Genomic DNA, 25,886 nt, shown 5'->3' with positions numbered 1-25,886 from the left:
CTCAGCAGACGGACTCACTGACACAGAGGGAAGCTTTGGAGCATCTGGAGGAGATGAAAAGGGACCTTTAAATTGTGATTTTTTTTCCTAATATTGAAGATTTAATTTCACATGTTACATGACATTTCATAGTGACACTGTGAAGTAAACTCACACACTGCAGCAGAGCGGTAACCCTCATATCCTTTAACAGCACAGGAATAGCTGCTGTCATCATCTCCAACAGAGACTCTCAGAGAAGATGTTTCTTCCTTTATTTTCTGTCCATTTTTGTACCAAACATATGATGGAGGATCAATTACATCACAGCTGCTGTGACACTGCAGCTCTGTGTGGGCTGATGATTTTCTTCTCTTCACCTGCAGGTCTGAATATGGAAGGAAAGAACAAATCGTCTTCATTTTAACTAAACCATCAAAGTGAATGAAAACTGAAAAACAAACCTTCAGAGCAGGTTGAATGTAAGCAACATGGCTAAAAGCAAGTGACTGAAAGACAAAGACGATATTTGTTTTCAATGAAAATCTTACCTGTGACAGTCAAAGTGACTCCAGGTGAGCCAGTATAACTTCCACCATACTGGTTTGTCATGAATCTGAACTTGTACTCTGCTGAGTCGCTCTCTCTCAGGTCTGTGATCCTCAGAGTGCAGTCCTTCTCATGAAACTGGTGCTCAACCCGTCCTGTGTAGTCTGGGTCTGTTCTCAAATCCACTGGCCCATAATACTCATTTCTAATAAACCAAAATCTTTCCTGAAACATGATTCCACGGTTCCTATTGTTTGGGTAACTGTAGCTGCAGCCTATGTCCACTGTTGAGCCTTTTAAGGCGCAGATGTGAGTGGAAGTGTAAGTCACTGACCAACCATTCTGACCCAGTACCGCTGTAACACAGAGCACATCAGACACTACAGACACAATCACAGTGACATTAATAAAGTAAACATTTGTTTTCATTTTCTTCAACATGAAAAGCAACATAAATAATTAAAAAAGCTTTGCATGTTATTATAAAAGCAGAGCTTTCCTTCCTTTTTTAATAGCAATATTAAATAAAGTGTATTAGTTATGATTTAATTATTAAGCTGTAGTGAACAAAGGAATTACAAGAGTAAATGTAATGCTAAAAGACAAATAGAATTTTTTAACCTAAGAGAGTCAAAAACATTTCATCTGATACTCTGTTTTCGCTCTAATGAGACTGAGTCTGACAGAGCAGTTCATAAAAATGCAGAACAGAAGTTCTGCATGCCTGGCTGCTGCTGTACACTGTAAAAAATGCAGATGTAAAAAATATAAATGCATTAACACGCCTAATGTAAATAAACACAGAAAACCTGTGGCTGCAATTAAACATGATTTTTGTGGTTTTCACCACAAAAATGGTGGGGAAATGGAATACTTTTTACAAATGAGTGCACAGTTTTTTTAAGTGAGTATATAACATCTGCAACTTTTATTAAACTGTCAACAGGTATATGGTCATTTCACAAGTGATGCATTTTATATTGCCAAAATTGGTAAAAAAAAAAAAAATAATAATCAAAATAATAAAAAATAATAAAAACAGAAATGTAAATTCTGTTTTGTTGTTCTTAAGAGATTGACATATTTATTGATTTTTATATAAATGTTAGATTCCTTAAATTATTGTTTGTACTTAAAATAAAGTATCTAACACTAACAGCATCAAAATATTTTTGGAATTACTTGTTTTATATATTAAAAAGTGAAAGGGTTAAATCAGCAATCAATCAGATTTTGTATTTTAGTTCTGAACAAGGGGTGTAGGGCAAACCTCAACAGCATTTAATTTTATGAGCAGAGACACGGGATGAAAATGAACTTTTCACAGGGAGGCCACTGCAGGTTACGGGGTTCTATGGATTATATCACAGTGGCTTTATGTCACTTTGTCACCAAATCTCTATTATCAATTGTATTGCACCATTTTATTACATTAATTAAAAAAAGACTTTTCACATCAAATTACATTATAAAACCCCACTAATAACAGTACTTTTCTGCAATTATCAGTCTCATTCATTTTAAAAGACAGAGTTTGACCATGCTATTAGGTAAAATCATTAGTTTTTTAATTCAATATTTAATTTTTTATAAGAATCTGCAAGATTTAATGTAAATGCTAAGCTAAAATGGAATTCAATTTTAATTTAAATTTTATTTATACAAAGCCAAGTCACAACAGCAGTTGCCTGCAAAACAACTGCATTTTAATTTACCATTGTCTGTATTTTCATGCAGAAAACTAAAGATTTTTATGTGATGGTAAACTTCCTTTATTTTATTTTACTATTTTTGGTATACCAGTTACTGGGTTTTTTGTTGTTCTTGTTGTTCTTGTTTTTACAAACTTTTTATAGTGTATTTTTTGGTCTCTAAGGGCTGATTTGCTTGTAACCAACACAGAATAGAAAGTTATGAAAATGCAGTGGTGAGGTTTGGTTCCTTTTTTTCCTTTTCCTTTTTTTTCTTTTTTCTCGTGCAGAGTCAGTTTCCTTTGGATAAAGTAGACCCAGACCCAGATGTTGTGCTGCACATTTCAAACAGTCCTATCTATGTCTATCCTTCTTAAAAGACTGAAAGTTGCTGAATATGTCAACATTTTTTACCAAATCTTATTACCAAAACAATAATATAACTCAATAAAGAATACATGGTAATGGGAAGTGTTGCATTTGTAAATTTTTAAAACTAATGTGTCTCTTTTAGTTTCATCTGAAAAAGGCCCTTCATTGTAGAGGTTAGATATTCAGTACCTGGCGCAGTGAGAAGCAGTATAACAAATCCACTCATTGCTGCTGCAGTTACACTCATGGCTGCTCCTCTCATCTCTCTGTGTGATTTCAAAGAAGATTACACCAGTAAAGAATTGAGTTAGTGCATTTCACTGTGCAATGAAATCACTAAAATGAGAATATAAACAAAGTCTTCTTACCATAGAGAAAGAGAAAGAAACCTGCAGTCAGCTGAGACTGAAGAAGTCACTTGGATGAGTGACGAAACGTTTCTCCCACAAAACGCTACGTCCAGATGAACAGATGAACAGATTCAACTTTTGGAGACATAGAGAAAGATGTTGTCTTCTAATGATAATGTTCTCATATGATCAGTTCAGTAAGCAGAAGGCAGAACTCAAGCTATTAGACCGAGCACACTTCCTTCCTCTTCAAGTTATTATTAGGCATGAAGTCAGTACATCTGGGACTGCTGTGGTTTTCCAATCCATATACAGCACTCTTAATATTTCCTATAAAGTCTTGAGGGACTAATTTGTGGTGTTCTAATGCCAAACCTCAGCTCACCACAGCTCACCAAGGCCACTTTTAGAGAGAAAGAGAAATTCTCAGTGTTTTACAACTTTTATTTATCACAAGGAAAGGCATTTTCAAAGTACTTTATATTGCATAGACTGACAGTGGGGCCCATGTAGGATCCATATCAATTTTGTCTTTTTGGGCCCACAAAAGGTAATCCTGTGGGGAACATATACAGGGAGTGCAGAATTATTAGGCAAATGAGTATTTTGTCCACATCATCCTCTTCATGCATGTTGTCTTACTCCAAGATGTATAGGCTCGAAAGCCTACTACCAATTAAGCATATTAGGTGATGTGCATCTCTGTAATGAGAAGGGGTGTGGTCTAATGACATCAACACCCTATATCAGGTGTGCATAATTATTAGGCAACTTCCTTTCCTTTGGCACAATGGGTCAAAAGAAGGACTTGACAGGCTCAGAAAAGTCAAAAATAGTGAGATGTCTTGCAGAGGGATGCAGCAGTCTTAAAATTGCAAAGCTTCTGAAGCGTGATCATCGAACAATCAAGCGTTTCATTCAAAATAGTCAACAGGGTCGCAAGAAGCGTGTGGAAAAACCAAGGCGCAAAATAACTGCCCATGAACTGAGAAAAGTCAAGCGTGCAGCTGCCAAGATGCCACTTGCCACCAGTTTGGCCATATTTCAGAGCTGCAACATCACTGGAGTGCCCAAAAGCACAAGGTGTGCAATACTCAGAGACATGGCCAAGGTAAGAAAGGCTGAAAGACGACCACCACTGAACAAGACACACAAGCTGAAACGTCAAGACTGGGCCAAGAAATATCTCAAGACTGATTTTTCTAAGGTTTTATGGACTGATGAAATGAGAGTGAGTCTTGATGGGCCCGTGGCTGGATTGGTAAAGGGCAGAGAGCTCCAGTCCGACTCAGACGCCAGCAAGGTGGCGGTGGAGTACTGGTTTGGGCTGGTATCATCAAAGATGAGCTTGTGGGGCCTTTTCGGGTTGAGGATGGAGTCAAGCTCAACTCCCAGTCCTACTGCCAGTTTCTGGAAGACACCTTCTTCAAGCAGTGGTACAGGAAGAAGTCTGCATCCTTCAAGAAAAACATGATTTTCATGCAGGACAATGCTCCATCACACGCGTCCAAGTACTCCACAGCGTGGCTGGCAAGAAAGGGTATAAAAGAAGAAAAACTAATGACATGGCCTCCTTGTTCACCTGATCTGAACCCCATTGAGAACCTGTGGTCCATCATCAAATGTGAGATTTACAAGGAGGGAAAACAGTACACCTCTCTGAACAGTGTCTGGGAGGCTGTGGTTGCTGCTGCACGCAATGTTGATGGTGAACAGATCAAAACACTGACAGAATCCATGGATGGCAGGCTTTTGAGTGTCCTTGCAAAGAAAGGTGGCTATATTGGTCGCTGATTTGTTTTTGTTTTGTTTTTGAATGTCAGAAATGTATATTTGTGAATGTGGAGATGTTATATTGGTTTCACTGGTAAAAATAAATAATTGAAATGGGTATATATTTGTTTTTTGTTAAGTTGCCTAATAATTATGCACAGTAATAGTCACCTGCACACACAGATATCCCCCTAAAATAGCTAAAACTAAAAACAAACTAAAAACTACTTCCAAAAACATTCAGCTTTGATATTAATGAGTTTTTTGGGTTCATTGAGAACATGGTTGTTGTTCAATAATAAAATTATTCCTCAAAAATACAACTTGCCTAATAATTCTGCACTCCCTGTATGGGCTCTACCACAGAGAACCCATTATACTAAAGGGATCCCCCAAAAAACAAAACTGCTCCACTCCCTATGTGGGATAAATGTGGGTCTGTCCTGTAGACTATTCACATATTTATAATACAAAAACACCATAGACATCTTATTATTATATTTCAAAAGAAGATGTGAAAGTTATCAGCCCAGATTCCATTTTCTATGACAGACTGACCTTTTTAATAGGATTTTATGTTTTTGTTTGTTTTTTAAATTGAGTTGATAGTAGTTACACATTTGGTAATAAGTAAATAATTCTTTAGTCTGGAAGAACACACGTATTCCTTGGGTGTTGTTTCAGGAAGGCCATAATAAAAATCCACTTAATTAAATAAGTGATGAAACCTGAAAATAGGTGTAGCTGAAAATAACTACTCGACTAACAAAGCTGCATTGCCTGATGCAGACCCCACTCGACCCATAGCTGGGTAGCTATGGGATTGTTCACCTGATACTGATGTAAGCTTTATGAAAAAAGGAAAATCTGAACCATAATTTCAAACATGGTTCCTGAGAGGAGTCTAACAAATTATGATCCTTTCTGCCATTCCACTTCAAGAAACTGAATTTTGCTGCTCTCTAGTGTTTAGGCATCAGAGCCAGACACATTCTTTTGACAGCTCAAAAATTACCTTCATGATCAAACTGCTGCAGTGAAGCATTTTGAGGTGAGGTGAAGCAGTATTGAATTCTAACCTGACTCTGTTTTTCTAAGAATTCATTAATAAAGTCACAGTGTTTGACAAAGGCTCAAATCTGTACACAGCAGCTCAAAGGTAAGCGGAGAGAGGCAGGCTTTTCCGTAGACTTTTGGATATCGCTGATGCATGTTGGCTAAAGCAACACAAACACATTATTTTTCAGTCTGAAATGAAGTAATCTAACTAATACTAGGAAACTGGGTTTAAAAATAGAAATTAATATAGTTTAATAGAAATTAAACTCTGAAATCCATATAAAAGAAACTTCCTAGACTTCACTTTTAACAGAGACATCAATCAATAATCAGTCAATCAATATTTTATTTGTATAGCACATTTAAAAAGGACAGTGTCCATGAAAGTGCTTCACACAAGGTAGCAAAGCAGATTACCACGAAGGCAACAAAAACAGTTAAAAACAATTCAAAACAGTTATAGTTACAGTCACATAGCACAACTGCAGACCAGGTGGAAGTCTAAACTAATTTGCTTCAAAAGGTGAGTTTTTAAGTGTGATTTAAACAATTGAATGGAATCTGACATGCGAACATCGATAGGAAGATTGTTCCAGAGTTTGGGTGCGGCAATTGCAAAAGCTCGGTCCCCTCTGATCTTTCGACAGGGCCTTTGTTGCACTAAGAGCAGTTGGTTAGAGGATCTGAGCGCTCTCTTGGGGTTATACACGTCGAGAAGGTCTGTTAGGTAACTGGGCACCAGGTTATTTAAAATTTTAAAAGTATACAAAAAGATTTTAAAAACGATACAATATTTAACAGGGAGCCGGTGTAGATTGGCTACAACTGGGGTGATGTGATCGTGCCTTCTGGTGCCAGTTAAGAGGTGTGTTGCGGCATTTTTGAACTAATTGCAAACGCTGGAGGAGAGAGAATTGGAGGCCCATGTACAGAGAATTGCAATATATCCTAGAATCTTACAAACCAAATCACGAAATAAGGAGGTGTGAGGCAGGGTCAGAGGCTTTATTCTTTTCTACCAAAAACAAAACAAAAATAATGTTAGGAAATAAATACATTTAGAGGGACTTATAAGTATATATTTCATTAAGTGGCTCCTTATTGCTAATAATTGTGAAGTTAGTGATGTATGAATACATCACAGAAAGTATTTTACATACGGGTAAAAGAAAAAAATTACAATCATTTTTGGAGTTGAATAATTACAGTAAAAACCAAAATAATCCAGAGCACGGGGAAACAAAAGAAACAAGAAAATAGTATCAATTATGTCATTAGCACATCTGGATCAAGAGTCATCATAATTAATAAGTTACTGTAACATGTGTATGTTTCATTAATATCTGACCAATACCCCAGGAAGAGTAGTGATTCTTGTGACAATGGAAAAGTGCCCATAAAATGACAGAAATGACCTTAAACACAATGCTGCTCAATTTCATACAGGTTAGTTATGACGTCTGTGTGAAGACGTAGGAGAGAGAACTCAAACAGCTCAGTCAAATTAAAAATTGTCTTTGATGAAACTGTATTCAGGAGTGCTGGATGCATACTTAGGACTTCATAAAGATTTTAAAACATTACCATGGATAAAAAGTCTGCTAGAGAGATGGTTTTCCATGTCTTGGAAGTCTGTTGACTGTGCTGTACAGAGCAGCTGGATCCTCTGCATCTTCTGGAGTTGTGGTCTGGATTCTGCTGAACAGATTTCACAAAAAGCTCAAAACAGACTGAATTAAGTTGTTGTTTTATTTCTGTAAACACACGAGAAGTCACTGACCTCGGGGCAGTACTGGCACTCCTGAAAGTGACAGCAGAGTAGACGACCCTGTCGTCTTCTTCCTTGTGTTTTTTGGCCTGAGCTGGTCTGATGTTGGCGTAGACCGCTTCAGCCTTGTGTTTGACAAAGCAGACTGTAGTATAGACGACTTCACCATCTGCAGATTGCAGCTGTAGACATAAGAAATATACAATTCATAAAAGATTAAGATCAGTGCTTTAACTTTGACTACAAACACAACTAATGGAGATGCTTTTGGAGGTAAAAGAAAGCTTATGCTCATGAATAACAGATTTTAGGGTGGATCTCAGAGTAGTATACAGCTACTGCAGCAGTCACTTTAATGCTAGAATGTGTTTTTGTTTCTTTTGTACCAAAATAGTTCACCTCTCTCCTCTCACCTGTTCACTAGTGTCCGGTCTCTCTCCAGGCTCAGGCTGCTGTTGCTTGGGGGATCTCTTTTTTCTGGTCAGGATAATTCATTTTTAATGGTTAGATCAACGTGCTAAGTGCACTGATATTACAAACTCAACTACACAATAAATGACACTTAGCATCTGCTCACATGATCCACAGGATGACAGAGACGAGTAGGAGAGCCAGGAGAATAGCAGAGACTCCTGATACAACTGTTGGTTTCCATGCTCCTAACAAAGAAAAGTGGTCAAATCATTTAGGGTTAAGGGTGTGACCCCAATTTTAGACATCAACACTGTAAGTCAATGGATTTATAAAACTTAATCTCACTTAATTACTTAAACTTAAGCAAACCAAAAATCCCCAGTCTAATTAAAAACAGAAAGCTGCATGAGACAACTACATGTGTCGCTTATGACTCACAAACACAAACAGAGAACAAAGTCCAGATGGTGAGTTATAACTTTCAGTGTTTAATCAACATTTCTGGTTTCACTTACTTGATACAGTCAGCTGTAAGGTGGAGTAATGATGTCCTCTGTTGTTCTGGGCCTTACAGTAATAACTCCCACTGTGTTCAGGTGTGATGTCAGTGATGGTGAAGTTGTGTCCTGATGTTTTAGGTGAGTCTTCATCCTCCTTGTACCAGGTGTAACTAGCTGCTGGGTTAGCATCAGTGCTACAGGTCAGAGTGACTGAACTGCCCTCCACTATCTCAGCAGAGGGACTCACTGACACAGAGGGAAGCTTTGGAGGATCTGGAGGAAACAACATTTGTAACTGTGTATTTGAACTTTTATATAGTGCAGTTTAACAGCATAGTCTGAGCTACTAAATGAAACATCCTTTACATCATCCAGTGCAGCTGCTCATTGATCTGTAGCAGCTGACTGTTAATGTTAACAAACGCCGAGTCATCAGCTGAAAGAAACAACCAGTTTTACTCACATTTCACATCAACAGAAAGTTTTTCAGGTGTTGATGTTCCCAGCCTGTTCTCAGCTGTACAGTAATACTCTCCAGAGTCAGCGGACTGGACGGAGTTGAAGGAGAGCTGTGAATCTGTACTGAGAGGTGTTCGATTGTTTGCCTTGTACCAGATGTAATTAGCTGCTGGGTTAGCATCACTGCTACAGGTCAGAGTCACTGAAATGTTCTCCTTGATTTCACCAGAAGGACTCACTGACACAGAGGGAAGCTTTGGAGCATCTGGAGGAGAAAACACAGAGAGTTTCAATTGGAGTTCAACATCCTCATACACAATATAAGCTGATCAAATGACAGTTTATTATTGTTAACTCCACAACTGTCTGTTCTTTCAGTAAAATGAGCATGTTTGCTGTTTTTAACATTCACACCAGCAGAATGTGAAGGTGATCTGAAGGTGTGACACTCTGTCCAGTCTCAAAAGGTTCATTTCATTGAGAATTTTTCTGGAACTTTGTGTTTTTCTGCCAATGCTTGGTTGTGGTACTTCTCATCTAAGTCACTGTCACTATCATCCATTTTCTCACACTTGTCAATACACCCTGAACAGGTTTTAAACCTCTCGCAGGGCTAGATCATCTATCCATACATTTTTAACCACTTTTCAAGCTTGGCATAAAAAGTCCTTACAGTATCATCAGAGTCTTACATGTAAAGTTTCTCAGTAATGAAGAGAAGTTGAGCAATATACATGTTTTTCAAAACCTCACACCGCCTAGAATTTCCTTTAAGAGTTATTTATTTATTAAATCACCAGCACAATCACAGCAGTGATTGTGCTGGTGATTTAATCCTCTGTCTGACCTGTGATAAATGTCACTGCAGACTGTAATCACGAAATAGACAGACAAGAAGAAAGATGATAGCATAGATATTTTTACTAATTATAGATTATTAGGGATGGGTACCGGTGTCCGGTGCCATCTGACATAAACGGTAGTAACCAGACCGAAAAGCAGCGCACATTTCGGTGCTTTATTTCGGTACTTTTTTTTTCCTGAGCCAATTCTAGCCAATCATTTTACGTTTCCGAGAATAGTAGGCGGGGCCAGGTACGTACGTTCTTTTAGAGCAGAGCTACAGATTAAAAATGCCCAAGGCGAAGCGGTCAAAAGTCTGGCTGTACTTCACAGCAAAAGATGCAAACTCAGCAGCCTGCAACAAGTGCTTTAAGCTGATACTGTGATACTGTCAAAGGAGGTAACACCTCAAATCTGATGAAACACCTGGCGACGCATAGCGGGGGGTTTTTAAAGCCGAGAAATGCACCGTATTTGATAGCTTGCTGCGAGACCTCACACCGTGCACATGTAACCAACTTTAAGGTATAAAGGTGAATTACAGCACAATAACTACTTGGGCTCGTAATGAGGCCCTGGCCAGTATCAGAAGATGCCGAATTCGTATGGAGCCAAAGTATTGAGCAGCAATAATGACCTGGACACGATGTTAACTTTTGAGTAGCCACTCTTGTATTGTTACAAGGTACAAAAAATTAGTGTCCAATTTGTACAGAAAAAGTATAAAATAAAATAAATAGTGTGCACACTCAAATAAAATGAAAGTACTCTTTGGGGCCCTTTAAGGATATAGAGTTAAGTTGGCAATAGCCAACTTCAAAGGTCCTTGTGAGTGTAATTGGAATGTATGAGTGTGTGGGTGTGTATCTTCTTTGGGGTGGATCGTCCTCAAAGTGGTTGGCTCGCCATCTATCACGACCGGAATTTTGTCCTGGTCCTCAGACTTTTCTGTCCTCTCCAAAAAACCTGACCTATAACCCAGGTCATAAAATGTACATTCTAATCAGTCTTTCTTTCAGATGCATTGTTTAAGGTTAAAATGTAAAATCAAAATATTGCATCAACCTCGTATTCATTGCATCAACATCTTAAATCTTATCAAATCTCACAGTTCTGTTGTACAACATTCAATTTTCAAGTATATCAAATATGAGAACTAAACATCTAAGTTGCTCAAATATTTCTCTATTCATGTAAACATTAATTAAACAATACTTATGGTAAGTAACCATTGACATTCAAAATACAATACACGATAACAAATTCAGAACTATGTGCAAATAAGCAATAAAATACACACGTGAGTTCAGTTCAGAGGCATTAAAGCAGTGTGCTTAATTTCTCCACACTAAAGGCCTATTTGTGAGAGAGAAATGCACTAAAAATTACCCTCCATGTTACTTTAAACTCACAGTGAACTGACAACAATTAGCTTTAGAGCGGCTAAGAACATGTTGCTCACCGTTGCTCTGTTTCACAAAAGCCTAACACATGCTGGTGTTGGAATTGCAGCAGCCCTCCGGATGAAAGGTGAGTGGTTAGCCTGTGAGAGACCGAGCTAGCATTAGCGTGATCACGACGGTAAGTCTCTACAAGTTTTTTCCCTCGGAATAACACTCGTCTTACCGACGCTGCTTCTCTCCTTCATCCAGCCACTCGACTCCGGACTTCCAGCAGGTAAGTATGCTGGCTTTCCTTCCTCTCAATTCTGAGTTTTTCCTCTCTTTTGTCCGTGGATTTCTCGGTTTGAGTAGCAGATACCTCCACTCCTCTTGCTGAGATGAGAAAAACCCGGGAGCACCATGCACCTTCACCTCACTTCCTGGCTGACAGGGTCAGTGCGGCCTGCGTAGGCTCTGATTGGTCGCTGAGCTAGGTGCCGTCACGTGGGGTGAACTGAGAGGTGCATTCAATGGTCATAGGAAATATGACGCTCTGTTGATGTGGACAGTTAAAATAAAGAGAATAAATACTCTCTCCTCTCTATCATTGGTGTAAATGTGTTGTTTTTCCATCTGGGCTACACCCTCCCCTCCTGAACTCATGCACGTCCCTGTGCATGGTAGACAGTTAGATGATGATTATTCGAGGGGTCAAGGAAGGGGGTGGAACCAATTCTTCACCATCACTGATGACATCTCCCCAAGCTGAAGACAGTCCTTGCAAGAATGATTTTGCCGCTGTGATCAGGGGATTGCCTAGCTCCGTATAGTCCAGCCGTCGTGGCGGGCGACGGTTTCTCTCAGATCTCCTGACAGAATCATTTGTATGTGTAGTTTCCCCTGTATCCATTTGGACTGCTTCCTCCATTCTCTCCTCAGGATTTGCACCTCTGGTGCCAGCCTCCTCAACTGGAAGTTGCTCTTCTTGGACGTCTGGATCATCAATGGGTGAGTCATTTTCAATCAAGGTTGTTTCATCCACTTGTTCGGTTGGTGTGACTCCATTGGTGGGTAAGTACTCAGTATTATCTGCAGTACTGTTAGGCATATCAGGCATGTTGCCAAAATCAGATTGGCTGTCAAAATCAGGTGGGTTGTCAACATCAGCAACATTTAGAGGACTCTCACTCACCGTGTGGACAGGGGGACTGAACCAAACAGGAATGAGCAGATCATCTTCTTCATCCGAGGAGTTCTCTTCCTCTAGCGCTGGATTTGCACGGGTTCTTGGCCTGCGTGACACTGGCTTCTGTACATGCTCACTGCTTTCCTCCACAGGTAGGTAGCCACATGGTAGCAACAGATCCCGGTGTAGTGTCCTTAGGGGACCATCTTTGTTTTCAGGCTTCACTGTATATACTGGGAGGTTGCCTGCTCTACTCACCACTACATGCACAGTGTGTTCCCACTTGTCTGAAATCTTATGTTTCCCCCGGATGCGGACATTCCTGACCAATACCCGATCTCCAGCTTCCAAGTCTGAGGCAGTTACATGTCTGTCAAACCTCATTTTGTTCTTGTGAGCTATCTTTGCAGCCTTGTCCATAGCTAACTTGTAGCTTTCTTTGAGACGTGACTTGAGTTTTTGCACATATTCAGAGTGAGATGAGTGTTGTTCCTCTTGTACTGGCAGATTGAATGCAAGGTCAACTGGCAACCGAGGTTGGCGCCCGAACATCAGTTCGTACGGGGTGAAACCAGTCACTTCATTCCTGGTGCAGTTATAAGCGTGGACCAGGGGTCTTACATGGTCACGCCAACAGGACTTCTCTTGGTCACGGAGAGTGCCTAACATGTCAAGCAAGGTACGATTAAATCGTTCCACAGGATTGCCCCTAGGATGGTATGGGGTTGTCCTCACCTTGTGGATACCAGCCACCTGACAGAGTTCCTTGATTGTGCGGGACTCGAAATCTGGACCCTGGTCACTATGCAACTTTTCTGGGATGCCATAGTATACCATAAAGTTCTCCCACAGACACTTTGCCACTGTGCGGGCCCTTTGATTAGGTGTTGGGATAGCAACCGCAAATTTAGTGAAGTGGTCCGTGATCACCAATATATCCTTGGTTCCACTCTTGTCAGCTTCCAGGGACAAGAAGTCCATGCACAAGAGTTCAAGAGGTCGTGTCGTGTTAATGTTGACCAAGGGGGCCGCTATTTCGGGTCGTGCCTTCCTCCGCACGCATCTGCCACATGTCCTCACTTTCCTTTCCACGTCCAGGGCCATCCTTGGCCAATAGAATCTGGCCCTTGCAAGGTCCAGTGTACGGTCGACTCCCATGTGACCCATATGGTCATGCAGGCTGGTGAGGACTGTGTCGCGTAGCTCAGCCGGAAGTACAAGCTGGTAGGTTGTCTGGGACCCCTCTTGTCGTCGCCGGTACAAGACATTGTTGCGGAGCTCAAGACGGTTAAGCTCCCGGAGGAGGAGTGGAAGTTCAGGGAGCTGTGTACGCACGGTTGGAGGTGGTGTGTCCCCATGTTCGATCTGGGAGATAACATGCTTTATACACTGATCGGCTCTTTGCTCGTCTGCCTCAGTTAGATGGGGAATGGTTGGCAAACCTCCAAGCTGTTCCTCTTGCCCATAGCTATCAGGTACAGCACTAGGAGACATAGCAAGGACCTCCACCAAGGCAACACAATCTGCATCTGCCTCTCTCTCATCGTCAGGACCGACGCTGTAGGTGAACTGCCTCTCACAGATTGCTTTCACCACAGACTGATTTACAGCATTGACGTTGTCTGGATCACAAAGGTGATCTTGAGTGAACTGTTGTATGCGTTCTCTCTCTTTTTGTGATTTCAGATCGTCCGCTAGCCCTCCGTGTGGTCTGCGTGATAATCCATCCGCATCGCCATTCTGCTTCCCTGGACGATAGAGGAGTTTGAAAGAGAATGTGGACAGTGCTGCTAGCCACCTATAGCTAGTTGCGTCAAGTTTTGCTGAAGTCAGAATGTAAGTCAGTGGATTACTATCCGTTACAACGGTGAAGTGGTTGCCGTAGAGATAGTCGCTGAACTTTTCTGTAACTGACCACTTGAGCGCCAGAAACTCCAACTTGTGCGCTGGATAGCGATTTTCGCTCCGTGACAGCCCTCTACTTGCATAGCCTATGACTCTAAGTTGGCCCTCTTGCTCCTGATACAACACAGCACCGAGCCCGGTGGTACTGGCATCGGTGTGCAATATATAGGGTTTCTGAGGGTCAGCAAAGGCAAGTACAGGGGCTGTGGTGAGACTTTTGATGACTGACTCGAAGGCTTGCTGGCAAGCTGGCGTCCAGCGACCTCCAAAGGGCTCTTTTGGGTCATGGTACTGATGCGCAATTTGTCTTGTGTTCGTTTTTGATTTCTTGTGGCTAGGTGGGTACCCCGAGGTTAAGTTGTGGAGAGGTTTCACAATGCTGGAATACCCCTTAACGAACCTTCTATAGTACCCAGCAAAACCAAGAAACGATTTCAACTCTCGCAGAGTCTGGGGGACAGGCCATGTTTTAAGAGCCGAAATCTTCTCAGGGTCAGTCTGAACACCATTTCTGGAGACCACATGTCCCAGATAACGGACTGAAGTCTGGAAGAAGACGCACTTCTCTGGTGACAGCTTTAACCCAAACTCTTTCAGACGAGTGAGCACTTTCATGAGTCTTTCTTCGTGTTCCTCGAGGGTTCGGGAGAATACTATCACGTCATCAAGAAAGACCAACGCATCCTTCAAATGCATATCCCCCATGCACCGCTCCATTAACCTCTGAAATGTGCTGGGGGCATTCGTCACACCCTGAGGCATTCTGTTGAACTCCCAGAAGCCGAGAGGGCACACAAAGGCCGTCTTCGGTTTGTCTGCTTCTTCGACCTCGATCTGGTAGTACCCTGATTTTAGATCAAGAACAGAGAACCACTGAGAACCATTGAGGGCTGAGAATGTGTCCTCTAGCTTCGGAAGGCTGTACGCATCCTTTATAGTCTGGAGGTTTAGGCGCCTATAATCAATGCACAACCGGACTTGGCCGTTCTTTTTCCGGACAACCACTATGGGTGACGCAAATGGGGACTCTGACTCTCTGATAACTCCTGCATCAAGGAGTTCCTGAATGTGCTTCCGGACAGCCTCAATGTCCCGTGGGTGGATTGGCCGGGCGCGTAGTTTGAAAGGCGTGTCATCCGAAAGTTTTATATGATGTCGCACCTGGTCCGTCCGGCCAAAATCCAGGTCATGCTGTGCAAACACCTCAGGCATGCTGCTGAGCTGCTGAGTGATGCGCTGTTTCCATTCCAGTGGAACCGGGGAGTCACCAAAATTGAAAGTTATGGTGGGCTCTTGGGAAGACGGAGTCTCTGGAGTTCTCTGGGATGGTTCTGACTGTTTGGTCTTGTTGTGCTCCTTTAATAGGATGGTCTGATAAGCACTAACCTCTGCAATAGTGCACTTGGCAGGAATGACAACGTCGTGGTCAGACTCGTTGCTTATAACAACTGGCAACTTGTGGGGCCACCGCTGGGGGAAGTCAACCAGACCGGCTTTAAGTAACAGGCCACCGGGCAAGGGGGACGATGACGGGTACTCAACGATAACTGATTTTTCATCCTGAAGGCCCCTGCCAAAGGCGACTCCCTCCACCACTACAGTTGAACCAGCTGGAATGAGTTGAGGCACCTTGCCTTGCAGCTTCACTACACCCTGATGGTTGTCACTTGTCTGCTTTCGTCTCAACTCAATGATTTTGAAGACTACTTTGTAGCCATGTGGAAGGGATTGACGATCGGCTAAGTCAGTCTCTGAGTAAATGTCGAACAGTACATCTAGGGTGTTTGTGCCTATGAGCATGAGGGATTGTGAAGCGTCAGGGACGATTAAAGCAAGTGTGTTCACATCTACTGGAACACCTATAAAGTCCTTTGGAAAAGTTATGGTCATTTCTATATAGCCAAAGTAAGGCACTAGCTGGCCATTAGCACCTTCCACTTCTAAGAGGTCATGTAGTGGCTTGATCTTCTGCTCTGAAAGGTGCTGCTTGTAAAATGACTCAGGAACAGTGGTAACTTGGGAACCTGAGTCAAGAAGGCAGTTGACTTCTTCACCTCTCACAGTCACTTGAGCTATACTCTTGGTGCCAATCAACTGTTTAGGGAGTTGGAAAAATTGTTTCTGCTCTGAATGTTTTAAGCCAGAACATGCTTGTGCTTTGACGTTCTTTGCTGGGCTACTTAACCTGTTAACCTCAGCTGTGATTTTGTCGTCATTGTTTACGTCTGAGGGACGTTGTTGACTCTCCTCAGCTCCTGTTTGTCCCACAACAGGAACTGTTAGTCGTTTAAAGGTGAATCTGTACAATCTCGCGCTTCCCACTGGCATTGTTTCTCCTCCAACTGCTTCTTTTTTTCTGCTACTAGGTTGGGGTTAGCAGGGTCAACACAGCATGGAGCGATGTGCCCATCTTCACCGCAGTTGAAACAATACCAGGGCTTGGGTCGGCCTGTTTGCCTCTTTGAAGTCTGTCTTTGCATACGTCCATCTACATCATGTGGCTTTGACATCTTACTCAGCGGCTTCCCTGCAGATCCCTTGCTGTTAGCAAACTTTGTTTTTTTCTGTGACATGAATGTAATTAATTGACTTTGCAGACTCGCTACCTGCTTTCTCAGATCCTCAATAGCAGCGATGCTACTCTCATGTTTCTCCTCTGGTTCACAAACACGTGCACCCTGGGACTGTAACTGAGTTCTCTGCTTTGTGGTGCTAATGTGTTTTCTCATGCGACTAGTTTTTGCTTGCTGTCGATCTTCCTCAGAGCGAATCATTAACAAGAGGTCTGAGAATTGGGGTGGGCTGCTCTTCTTTTGTTCAAGTTGCAGGGCGCTGATTAGGTCGTTGTCCCAACATCCCCTGCAGAACTGTTTAAGGAGATGTTTGTCCACTTCTTCACATGCGACTCCCCCCCTCTTCGTGGCTCTGTTTAATGCTAGCTGTAGCCGGTGAAGGTAAGTGGATGATTTCTCACCTGGATCTTGAAGGGTGTTGAGGAATTGAGCGAAAAGTTCCTCGCCATCTTCTACAGTGCCAAAGGCTGAATCTAGAAGCTGCAAATAAGTCGCAGGTGGTGACTCAGGCCGTAAACTCTTAACTATATCAGCTGCTGGTGGGAGCAGGCTCTCATGGATCTTTCTGGATATTTGCAGGGGGGACATGCTGGGATCATTTTGGAGCAGTTCAATTTGTGTGCGCCACGTGTCATAATCAGTTTCGTTGTTAGGTCTGGGAACCTTACCGGAGAAGGAACGGAGTCTCACCTGGGACTGGATGTGTGGGACAACATCTTGCCTTCGTACGATATGCTCTACCACGACCTTCTGAATGTCAGGTGGGTTCAAGTCACTTACTGAAAGGGACGCTGCTCTCCTTCCATTAGTGAGAGGAACATCATCAGTGGCAACAATATCACTTGGTGTGACATCTGAATGTGAGGTGTGACACTGTTGCTCTTTAGGAGCGGGCGGAGATACGACAGTAGGCTCGGCATACGTGGGGGAAGGTTCTTCAGTGGTAGGTCGCATGGCTTCAACATCCTCCCCAATCTGACACATCATCTCCTTCAGCACCTCACCGTAGTCTTTGCCACTTAGCTTAGCTAGTTCCTTGAGTTCAGCCAAGTAGGTCTTGGTAACATTACTCCCAACCTTGGTAGTGTACATGCTACTGAGTGTTCTAATTTCATAGACAATGCTGGGGTCAGCTTGTGCTGTGCACGTGTATGGTAAGCGAGGTTCTAGACCTTCTAAGGCTGAACTGCTAGAGTATTCAACGATCAGGTTTTGGTAGAAGTCGGACAGTGAATCATCAACAAAAAGGACTCTTGCGATTTTACCATACTGTTTCAGGAAGTCAATGACCTGTTCATCTTTTTCAGATACCTGTGTTATCCCAGTGACAACAACTGCATTAGGTATTTTGATACCAGACTTTTGTATGAAATCCATACTGGTCATTGCCTCAATATTGATGCTCAAATCAAATGGCTCCTGGCTGGCTCGCCACTTCTGTAACCAACTTTAAGGTATAAAGGTGAATTACAGCACAATAACTACTTGGGCTCGTAATGAGGCCCTGGCCAGTATCAGAAGATGCCGAATTCGTATGGAGCCAAAGTATTGAGCAGCAATAATGACCTGGACACGATGTTAACTTTTGAGTAGCCACTCTTGTATTGTTACAAGGTACAAAAAATTAGTGTCCAATTTGTACAGAAAAAGTATAAAATAAAATAAATAGTGTGCACACTCAAATAAAATGAAAGTACTCGTTGGGGCCCTTTAAGGATATAGAGTTAAGTTGGCAATAGCCAACTTCAAAGGTCCTTGTGAGTGTAATTGGAATGTATGAGTGTGTGGGTGTGTATCTTCTTTGGGGTGGATCGTCCTCAAAGTGGTTGGCTCGCCATCTATCACGACCGGAATTTTGTCCTGGTCCTCAGACTTTTCTGTCCTCTCCAAAAAACCTGACCTATAACCCAGGTCATAAAATGTACATTCTAATCAGTCTTTCTTTCAGATGCATTGTTTAAGGTTAAAATGTAAAATCAAAATATTGCATCAACCTCGTATTCATTGCATCAACATCTTAAATCTTATCAAATCTCACAGTTCTGTTGTACAACATTCAATTTTCAAGTATATCAAATATGAGAACTAAACATCTAAGTTGCTCAAATATTTCTCTATTCATGTAAACATTAATTAAACAATACTTATGGTAAGTAACCATTGACATTCAAAATACAATACACGATAACAAATTCAGAACTATGTGCAAATAAGCAATAAAATACACACGTGAGTTCAGTTCAGAGGCATTAAAGCAGTGTGCTTAATTTCTCCACACTAAAGGCCTATTTGTGAGAGAGAAATGCACTAAAAATTACCCTCCATGTTACTTTAAACTCACAGTGAACTGACAACAATTAGCTTTAGAGCGGCTAAGAACATGTTGCTCACCGTTGCTCTGTTTCACAAAAGCCTAACACATGCTGGTGTTGGAATTGCAGCAGCCCTCCGGATGAAAGGTGAGTGGTTAGCCTGTGAGAGACCGAGCTAGCATTAGCGTGATCACGACGGTAAGTCTCTACAAGTTTTTTCCCTCGGAATAACACTCGTCTTACCGACGCTGCTTCTCTCCTTCATCCAGCCACTCGACTCCGGACTTCCAGCAGGTAAGTATGCTGGCTTTCCTTCCTCTCAATTCTGAGTTTTTCCTCTCTTTTGTCCGTGGATTTCTCGGTTTGAGTAGCAGATACCTCCACTCCTCTTGCTGAGATGAGAAAAACCCGGGAGCACCATGCACCTTCACCTCACTTCCTGGCTGACAGGGTCAGTGCGGCCTGCGTAGGCTCTGATTGGTCGCTGAGCTAGGTGCCGTCACGTGGGGTGAACTGAGAGGTGCATTCAATGGTCATAGGAAATATGACGCTCTGTTGATGTGGACAGTTAAAATAAAGAGAATAAATACTCTCTCCTCTCTATCATTGGTGTAAATGTGTTGTTTTTCCATCTGGGCTACACACATCTACTGCGGGTGTGGTGCCTGTTATCGGACCCGGAGTTAGCAACATCCCCCAAAAACCCGAAGAGTAGAGTCCTGGGCCCTAGCCCTGTCAGCGTAGCAGAAATGATGACGGATGATGATGGCAGCAGCAGCCGTTCTCCTCTGCGTGAGTAGCTTCATGTTGTTCGTGTGTAATTAACGTTGAGTACGCTAACCACATTATTACATTAATGCATGTAAGGTGAACTAGCAAACACCGTCGTAGTTACATGCGGCTGTCTTCTTGTTTGATGGCAGATACTCCCTTCACCCTGGCCAAAAAGGCTAAAATGACCAAAGAAAAAGTGGAAAACAGCTAAACATGAGAGGTTTCTGGACAAAGTTTGTGTTTTTTCCATTGTTTAAGCACTGCTTCCAGCCAAGAGTGAGAGCATATATGCCCTATAGCTGCAGAAAAGGCTAACATTGTTATCTTTTTACAAAAAAAAAACAGCTGAACATGAGAGGTTTTTGGACAAAGTTTGTGTTCTTCATTCTTTAAGCACCGGTTTGAGCACCGTTTAAGCACCGGCACCGTTTCAAAAGTACCGGTTTGGCACCGGTATCGGATACAACCTAAACGATACCCATCCCTATAGATTATACATAGTTTCACTCACATTTCACATCAATAGTGATGGATTTAAGTGTTGACCCCAGCTTGTTCACAGCTGTACAGTAATACTGTCCAGAGTCAGAGGACTGGATGGAGCTGAAGATGAGCTGTGGGTTTTTGCTGAGTGGTTGGCTGTTCCTCTTGTACCAGACATACGTAGCTGCTGGGTTAGCATCACTGCTACAGGTCAGAGTCACTGAAGTGCCCTCTGTGATTTCACCAGAAGGACTCACTGACACAGAGGGAGACTTTGGAGCATCTGGAGGAAACACAGGCAGACAACAGCATGTTTATTAGTTCCTTCAAAGGTTGAATTATTAATCAAATCAAACAACTCAAGGAATCTAATGCTACTGGAGCTTCTCAGTGAGGAAATCTGGATGGTGTTAGCAGAGATGTGTTCTCAGCCACATCATGACTTCATGAGCCAATCGATTTAATATTTACATAACCCAAATACCAAATACAAAAAATCTTATCTGCAAATTGTGGAACAACTTCAGAAAAATTTTCCTCAATGTAAAATTGTGAAGACTTTCAATACATGATCATCTGCAGTACATGATATCATCAAAAGATTCTGGGAATCTTGAGATGGGCCCAAAAATCTATATTGGATAGCATCGAAAACAAGCAAGTGATCGAGTAAAAAGGTAAACTTGTTTACCCACATTTGACATCAATGGAGGTAGATTCAGATCTCTTCCTCCCCACTTTGTTCTGAGCTGTACAGTAATACTCTCCAGAGTCAGAGGGCTGGATGGAGCTGAAGGAGAGCTGCCGTTCATTACTCAGAGGTTTTTGTGCATTCTTCTTGTACCAGGAGTATTGAGCTGCTGGGTTAGCATCACTGCTACAAGTCAGAGTCACTGCACCGCCCTCCCTGAATTCATTAGAAGGGCTCACCGTCACTGACACAAACTTTGGAGCATCTGTGAGACAAAACATCATTGTGCAAATGATGTGGAACTGACATAATGTAACAGCCACAAGTGGAGTACTTCAACAGATTTTTTTCTGCAGAGAAGGAGTGTGAGGCTGTAGAATTACTAAAGGAATGAGCCGAAGTTTTACGACAACTGATGCAGTATATAAAAAATAAAATTTAAAAAAATTATCTGAAGGGAGATTACATCTCACTATCACAGAGAGAAGTTATTGATGGATCTGAGAGAAATATATGAAATTATTTCCACTCACAGTTCACATTAATAGAAATATATTCAGATCTCTTCCTCCCTAATTTATTAACAGCTGTACAGTAATACTGTCCAGAGTCAGAGGGCTGGATGGAGCTGAAGACAAGCTGTCTTTCTTCACTAAGAGGTGTTCTTCCATTTATCTTGTACCAGACATACGTAGCTGCTGGGTTAGCATCGCTGCTACAGGTCAGAGTCACTGATCCGCCCTCCCTGAATTCATTAGAAGGGCTCACCGTCACTGACACAAACTTTGGAGCATCTGGGAAAAAAATATAGTTATACAATCAGTTAGTATTTTGTGAAAATGATGAAATATTTACATAATGTAACATCTAGTATTTCAATATCAAATTCATCTTCATGTTAAAAATATTTAAAAGGAGAAAAAAAAACATCTCACTGTGAAAGACAGAAGTTATTGATGGGTGAAATATATGAAATTATTCCCACTCACATTTCACGTTAATAGAAATATATTCAGATGTCCTACTTCCCACTGTATTAACAGCTCTACAGTAATACTGTCCAGAGTCAGAGGACTGAATGGGGCTGAGGATGAGCTGTGGGTTTTTGCTGAGTGGTTGGCTGTTCCTCTTGTACCAGACATAAGTAGCTGCTGGGTTAGCTTCACTGCTACAGGTCAGAGTCACTGAATTGCCCTCCTTGATTTCACCAGACGGACTCACTGACACAGAGGGAAGCTTTGGAGCATCTGGAGGACATTAAAAGGGACCTTTAAATATTGTGTTGTTTTTTTTCCTAATATTGAAAATTTTATTTCACATGTTACATGGTTTATGGTGACACTGTGGAGTAAACTCACACACTGCAGCAGAGCGGTAACCCTCATGTCCTTTAACAGCACAGGAATAGCTGCTGTCATCATCTCCAACAGAGACTCTCAGAGAAGATGTTTCTTCTTTTATTTTCTGTCCATTTTTGTACCAAACATATGATGGAGGATCAATTACATCACAGCTGCTGTGACACTGCAGCTCTGTGTGGGCTGATGATTTTCCTCTCTTCACCTGCAGGTCTGAATATGGAAGGAAAGAACAAATCGTCTTCATTTTAACTAAACCATCAAAGTGAATAAAAACACGCAAACAGCCATTCAGAGCAGCACAGAAAATAAGCAGCATGACTAAAAGATTTTAAAATACAATACTATCAATGAAAATCTTACCTGTGACAGTCAAAGTGACTCCAGGTGAGCCAGTATAACTTCCATCTGACTGATTTGTTATAAATCTGAACTTGTACTCTGCTGAGTCTCTCTCTCTCAGATCTGTGATCCTCAGAGTGCAGTCCTTCTCATGAAAGCGGTGCTTAATTCGGTGACTGTAGTCTGGGTCTGTTCTCAAATCCACTGGCCCATAATACTCATTTCTAATAAACCAAAATCTTTCCTGAACCATGATTCCACGGTTCCTATCATTTGGGTAACTGTAGCTGCAGTCTATGTCCACTGTTGATCCTTTTAAGGCGCAGATGTGAGTGGAAGTGTAAGTCACTGACCAACCATTCTGACCCAGTACCGCTGTAACACAGAGCACACACTACAGACACAATCACAGTGACATTAATAATAGAAACATTTCTATAAGGTTCCTTTATTCTAAGAAAACATGAAAAAGAAAAAGATGTGATACTATGAAAGTAGAGCTCTCTCTTTTTCATCACACTGTCACACTTTATGTTCATGAGTTGGGATTTCTTCAAGCATTCATGTATTAACCCTTCTATGGTGTTCGGGTCTGTGGGACCCGTTTTGAGTTTTTTTCAAAAGAAAAATTAAACATTTAATTATTTTTCTAACCTGAAATTCATTGGCTTTGGCTTATTTTCTGTGAAGAACAAATATCTGAACAAATTTTCAATGACCGCATACTGTACCTCCCCCCACGCATTTACATTACATACAAGGTGTGCGGGTCCACAGGACCCAGGTCTAATAAAAGTGTTGAAAGTGTAGGTCCTGTGTTCCCACACTCTGTCTTCCTCCTTTCTGGTGCTGCTGATAGTGTTTTTCTTCCCCTCCTGCTCCCGCACAAAGTTGCAACATTGTTGAAAATTCAACTATCAACGCCATCTGCTCTTACATTCCTGAACATTTTACCCGCTCTCTTGCGGGATCCAATTTTTTTTTGTCATACCCTGTACCACCTGCAAATTAGGGGCATAATACTATAAATAAGACTTTGCCAGTATGGTCCTTATCACAACTGATCAAGATGGCCAAAAGATTATCTGCTGCACAGGCCTTGCAATTGATTTTGGAAGAAAGAGGAGCTTCTGATGATGACGTTGAGGAAGAGGTTTCAGAATATGAGGATCACATTTCTGAAAATTCAGAGTCTGACAGTGACTTTGAAGAAGAGGATGAGGTTGAGCACCATTTAATAACAAAACGAAGACGAGTACCCCGTCAGCAGCCAGCTCCAGAACCAGCTCGTCAGCAGCCAGCTCCAGGACCAGAACAAGCCCACCAGACAGCAAGTGAAGAAATATGGATGTCAAAAAATGGTGAAATTGAATGGTCTTCTTGCCCAAGAAATGAGCCACCCTGCAGAGCTGCTAATGTGATAAGGATGCAACCAGGGCCAACACGGCTGGGAGTTACTCATGTGCAGGACATCAAGTCTTCATGTGATCTTTTCATCCCAGATTCCATCCAGAGAATTATTCTGGATTGCAGTAATCTAGAAGGAAGGCGTGTTTTTGGAGAGAGGTGGAAGGAGATGGACCAAATTGATCTACAGGCCTACTTTGGGGTTCTTATCCTTGCTGGAGTTTTCAGGTCCAAAGGGGAATCCACAGAATCCCTGTGGGATGCAGAAACTGGCAGAGAACTTTTTCGTGCATCAATGTCTCTGGAAAACTTCCACAAAATTTCCAGGATTATCCGTTTTGATAACCAAGATGACAGACCAGCTCGACAGCAGAGAGACAAGCTAGCTGCCATCAGGACAGTGTGGGATAAGTGGGTGCACCGCCTCCCCCTGTTTTACAACCCTGGACCTAATGTCACCATTGATGAGCAGCTGATGCCATTTAGAGGCCGCTGCCTCTTTAGGCAATACATACCATCAAAACCTGCAAAATATGGTATAAAGATCTGGGCTGCCTGTGATGCTACTTCCTCATACGCTTGGAACTTACAAGTCTACACAGGGAAACCTGATGGAGGAGCCCCTGAGAAAAATCAAGGCACGAGAGTTGTCCTGGACCTGACTCAGGGATTCAGTGGACACAATATCACATGTGACAATTTTTTTACCTCACACAAGCTAGGACAGGAGGTTCTAAAGAGAAAGCTGACCATGGTGGGAACAATACGAAAAAACAAATCTGAGCTCCCACCTCAACTGATGACTATGAAGAACAGGCCTGTCAAGTCATCCAAGTTTGTGTACACAGCTGACACGTCCCTGGTCTCCTATGTGCCAAAGAAAGGAGAGAATGTGGTACTCATGAGTACACTGCACAGGGATGGAAGAGTCTGTGACCAGGATCATCAAAAGCCTGAGATCATCATGGATTACAATGCCACGAAAGGAGGGGTGGACAACATGGACAAGCTGGTGACTGCCTACAGCTGCAAAAGGAGGACCCTACGCTGGTGCCATTGGTGATATTCTTTGACATGTTGGACATCTCAGCATACAACGCCTTTGTCATCTGGATGGCAGTAAACAAAGATTGGAACAGGGGGAAGCTCCAGAGGAGACGCCTCTTTCTTGAGGAACTGGGAAAGGCACTGGTGAGACCTAAAATCCTCATTGTTCTTGGAACACATTGTTCCAAGAACACCAGCTTCTGCAGCAATCGTGAGACAAATTCAGGAGGAGAATGCTAGCACCCCATCCCCCCGGCCTACAGAACCACCATCTGCCAAGCCTGAAGTAAGTGTGTGATGCTGTTGCAGTAAATGTCTGACATTTATGCCTTGCAAGAGAGAGAGAGGTGTTAGTAGCTTTTCTGATCGTTTCAACTAGGTTGTGGCCAGCAGCAACAAAAAGAAGCGGTGCGAAGTCTGTGGACCCAAGTTGGACAGGAAAACTCAATACACATTCAGCAAGTGTAAGAAATGCATATGCAACACACACACAGTGAAACTCTGCCCCTCATGTTTTGGATAGGCTGGTGTAAATAGGCAAAGAATTCAGTGGGGCTTATGTGTCGAGACTGATGTTGTTACTGTATGTGTTCAACTCATGTTATGTAAACTGTCCTGAATGAGTTATTTGTCTAATGAAGTTCAAATGAATAAAAATCAATAGTTGTG

The 25,886-nt window shown here is 42.1% G+C and overlaps 1 protein-coding gene, 2 long non-coding RNA genes and 1 pseudogene across 3 annotated transcripts in view; 2 read left to right on the top strand and 2 right to left on the bottom strand.

The window, feature by feature from the left end:
- Positions 1-23,016, bottom strand: part of LOC100708464 (basement membrane-specific heparan sulfate proteoglycan core protein) — a 286,964-nt gene extending 263,948 nt beyond the window's left edge. Inside the window, exons 1-6 of the mRNA XM_025907802.1 lie at positions 22,785-23,016; positions 22,422-22,634; positions 22,053-22,310; positions 21,597-21,857; positions 21,068-21,328; positions 20,401-20,655 (exon numbers count right to left, since the gene is read on the bottom strand). Of these exons, the coding sequence (XP_025763587.1) occupies positions 20,401-20,655; positions 21,068-21,328; positions 21,597-21,857; positions 22,053-22,310; positions 22,422-22,634; positions 22,785-23,016 (1,480 nt within the window). The remainder of the gene's footprint in view (positions 1-20,400; positions 20,656-21,067; positions 21,329-21,596; positions 21,858-22,052; positions 22,311-22,421; positions 22,635-22,784) is intronic.
- LOC112847103 (uncharacterized) lies at positions 10,188-18,469 on the top strand. The gene is made up of 2 exons (XR_003220442.1): positions 10,188-10,282; positions 18,258-18,469. It is a non-coding gene; the product is annotated as an uncharacterized LOC112847103 (long non-coding RNA).
- LOC109202599 (uncharacterized) lies at positions 18,286-19,522 on the bottom strand. The gene is made up of 3 exons (XR_002062536.2): positions 19,359-19,522; positions 19,195-19,275; positions 18,286-18,703 (listed from the first exon to the last, which is right to left on the bottom strand). It is a non-coding gene; the product is annotated as an uncharacterized LOC109202599 (long non-coding RNA).
- Positions 23,017-23,335: 319 nt separating the features above from the next.
- LOC102083255 (piggyBac transposable element-derived protein 4-like) lies at positions 23,336-25,868 on the top strand (annotated as a pseudogene).
- The last annotated feature ends 18 nt before the right edge of the window (positions 25,869-25,886 follow it).

The sequence above is a fragment of the Oreochromis niloticus genome, linkage group LG6 (genome assembly GCF_001858045.2).
Source record: "Oreochromis niloticus isolate F11D_XX linkage group LG6, O_niloticus_UMD_NMBU, whole genome shotgun sequence".
NCBI classification, from domain to species: Eukaryota; Metazoa; Chordata; class Actinopteri; order Cichliformes; family Cichlidae; genus Oreochromis; species Oreochromis niloticus.
This window is presented reverse-complemented; position numbering and strand designations above follow the sequence as displayed.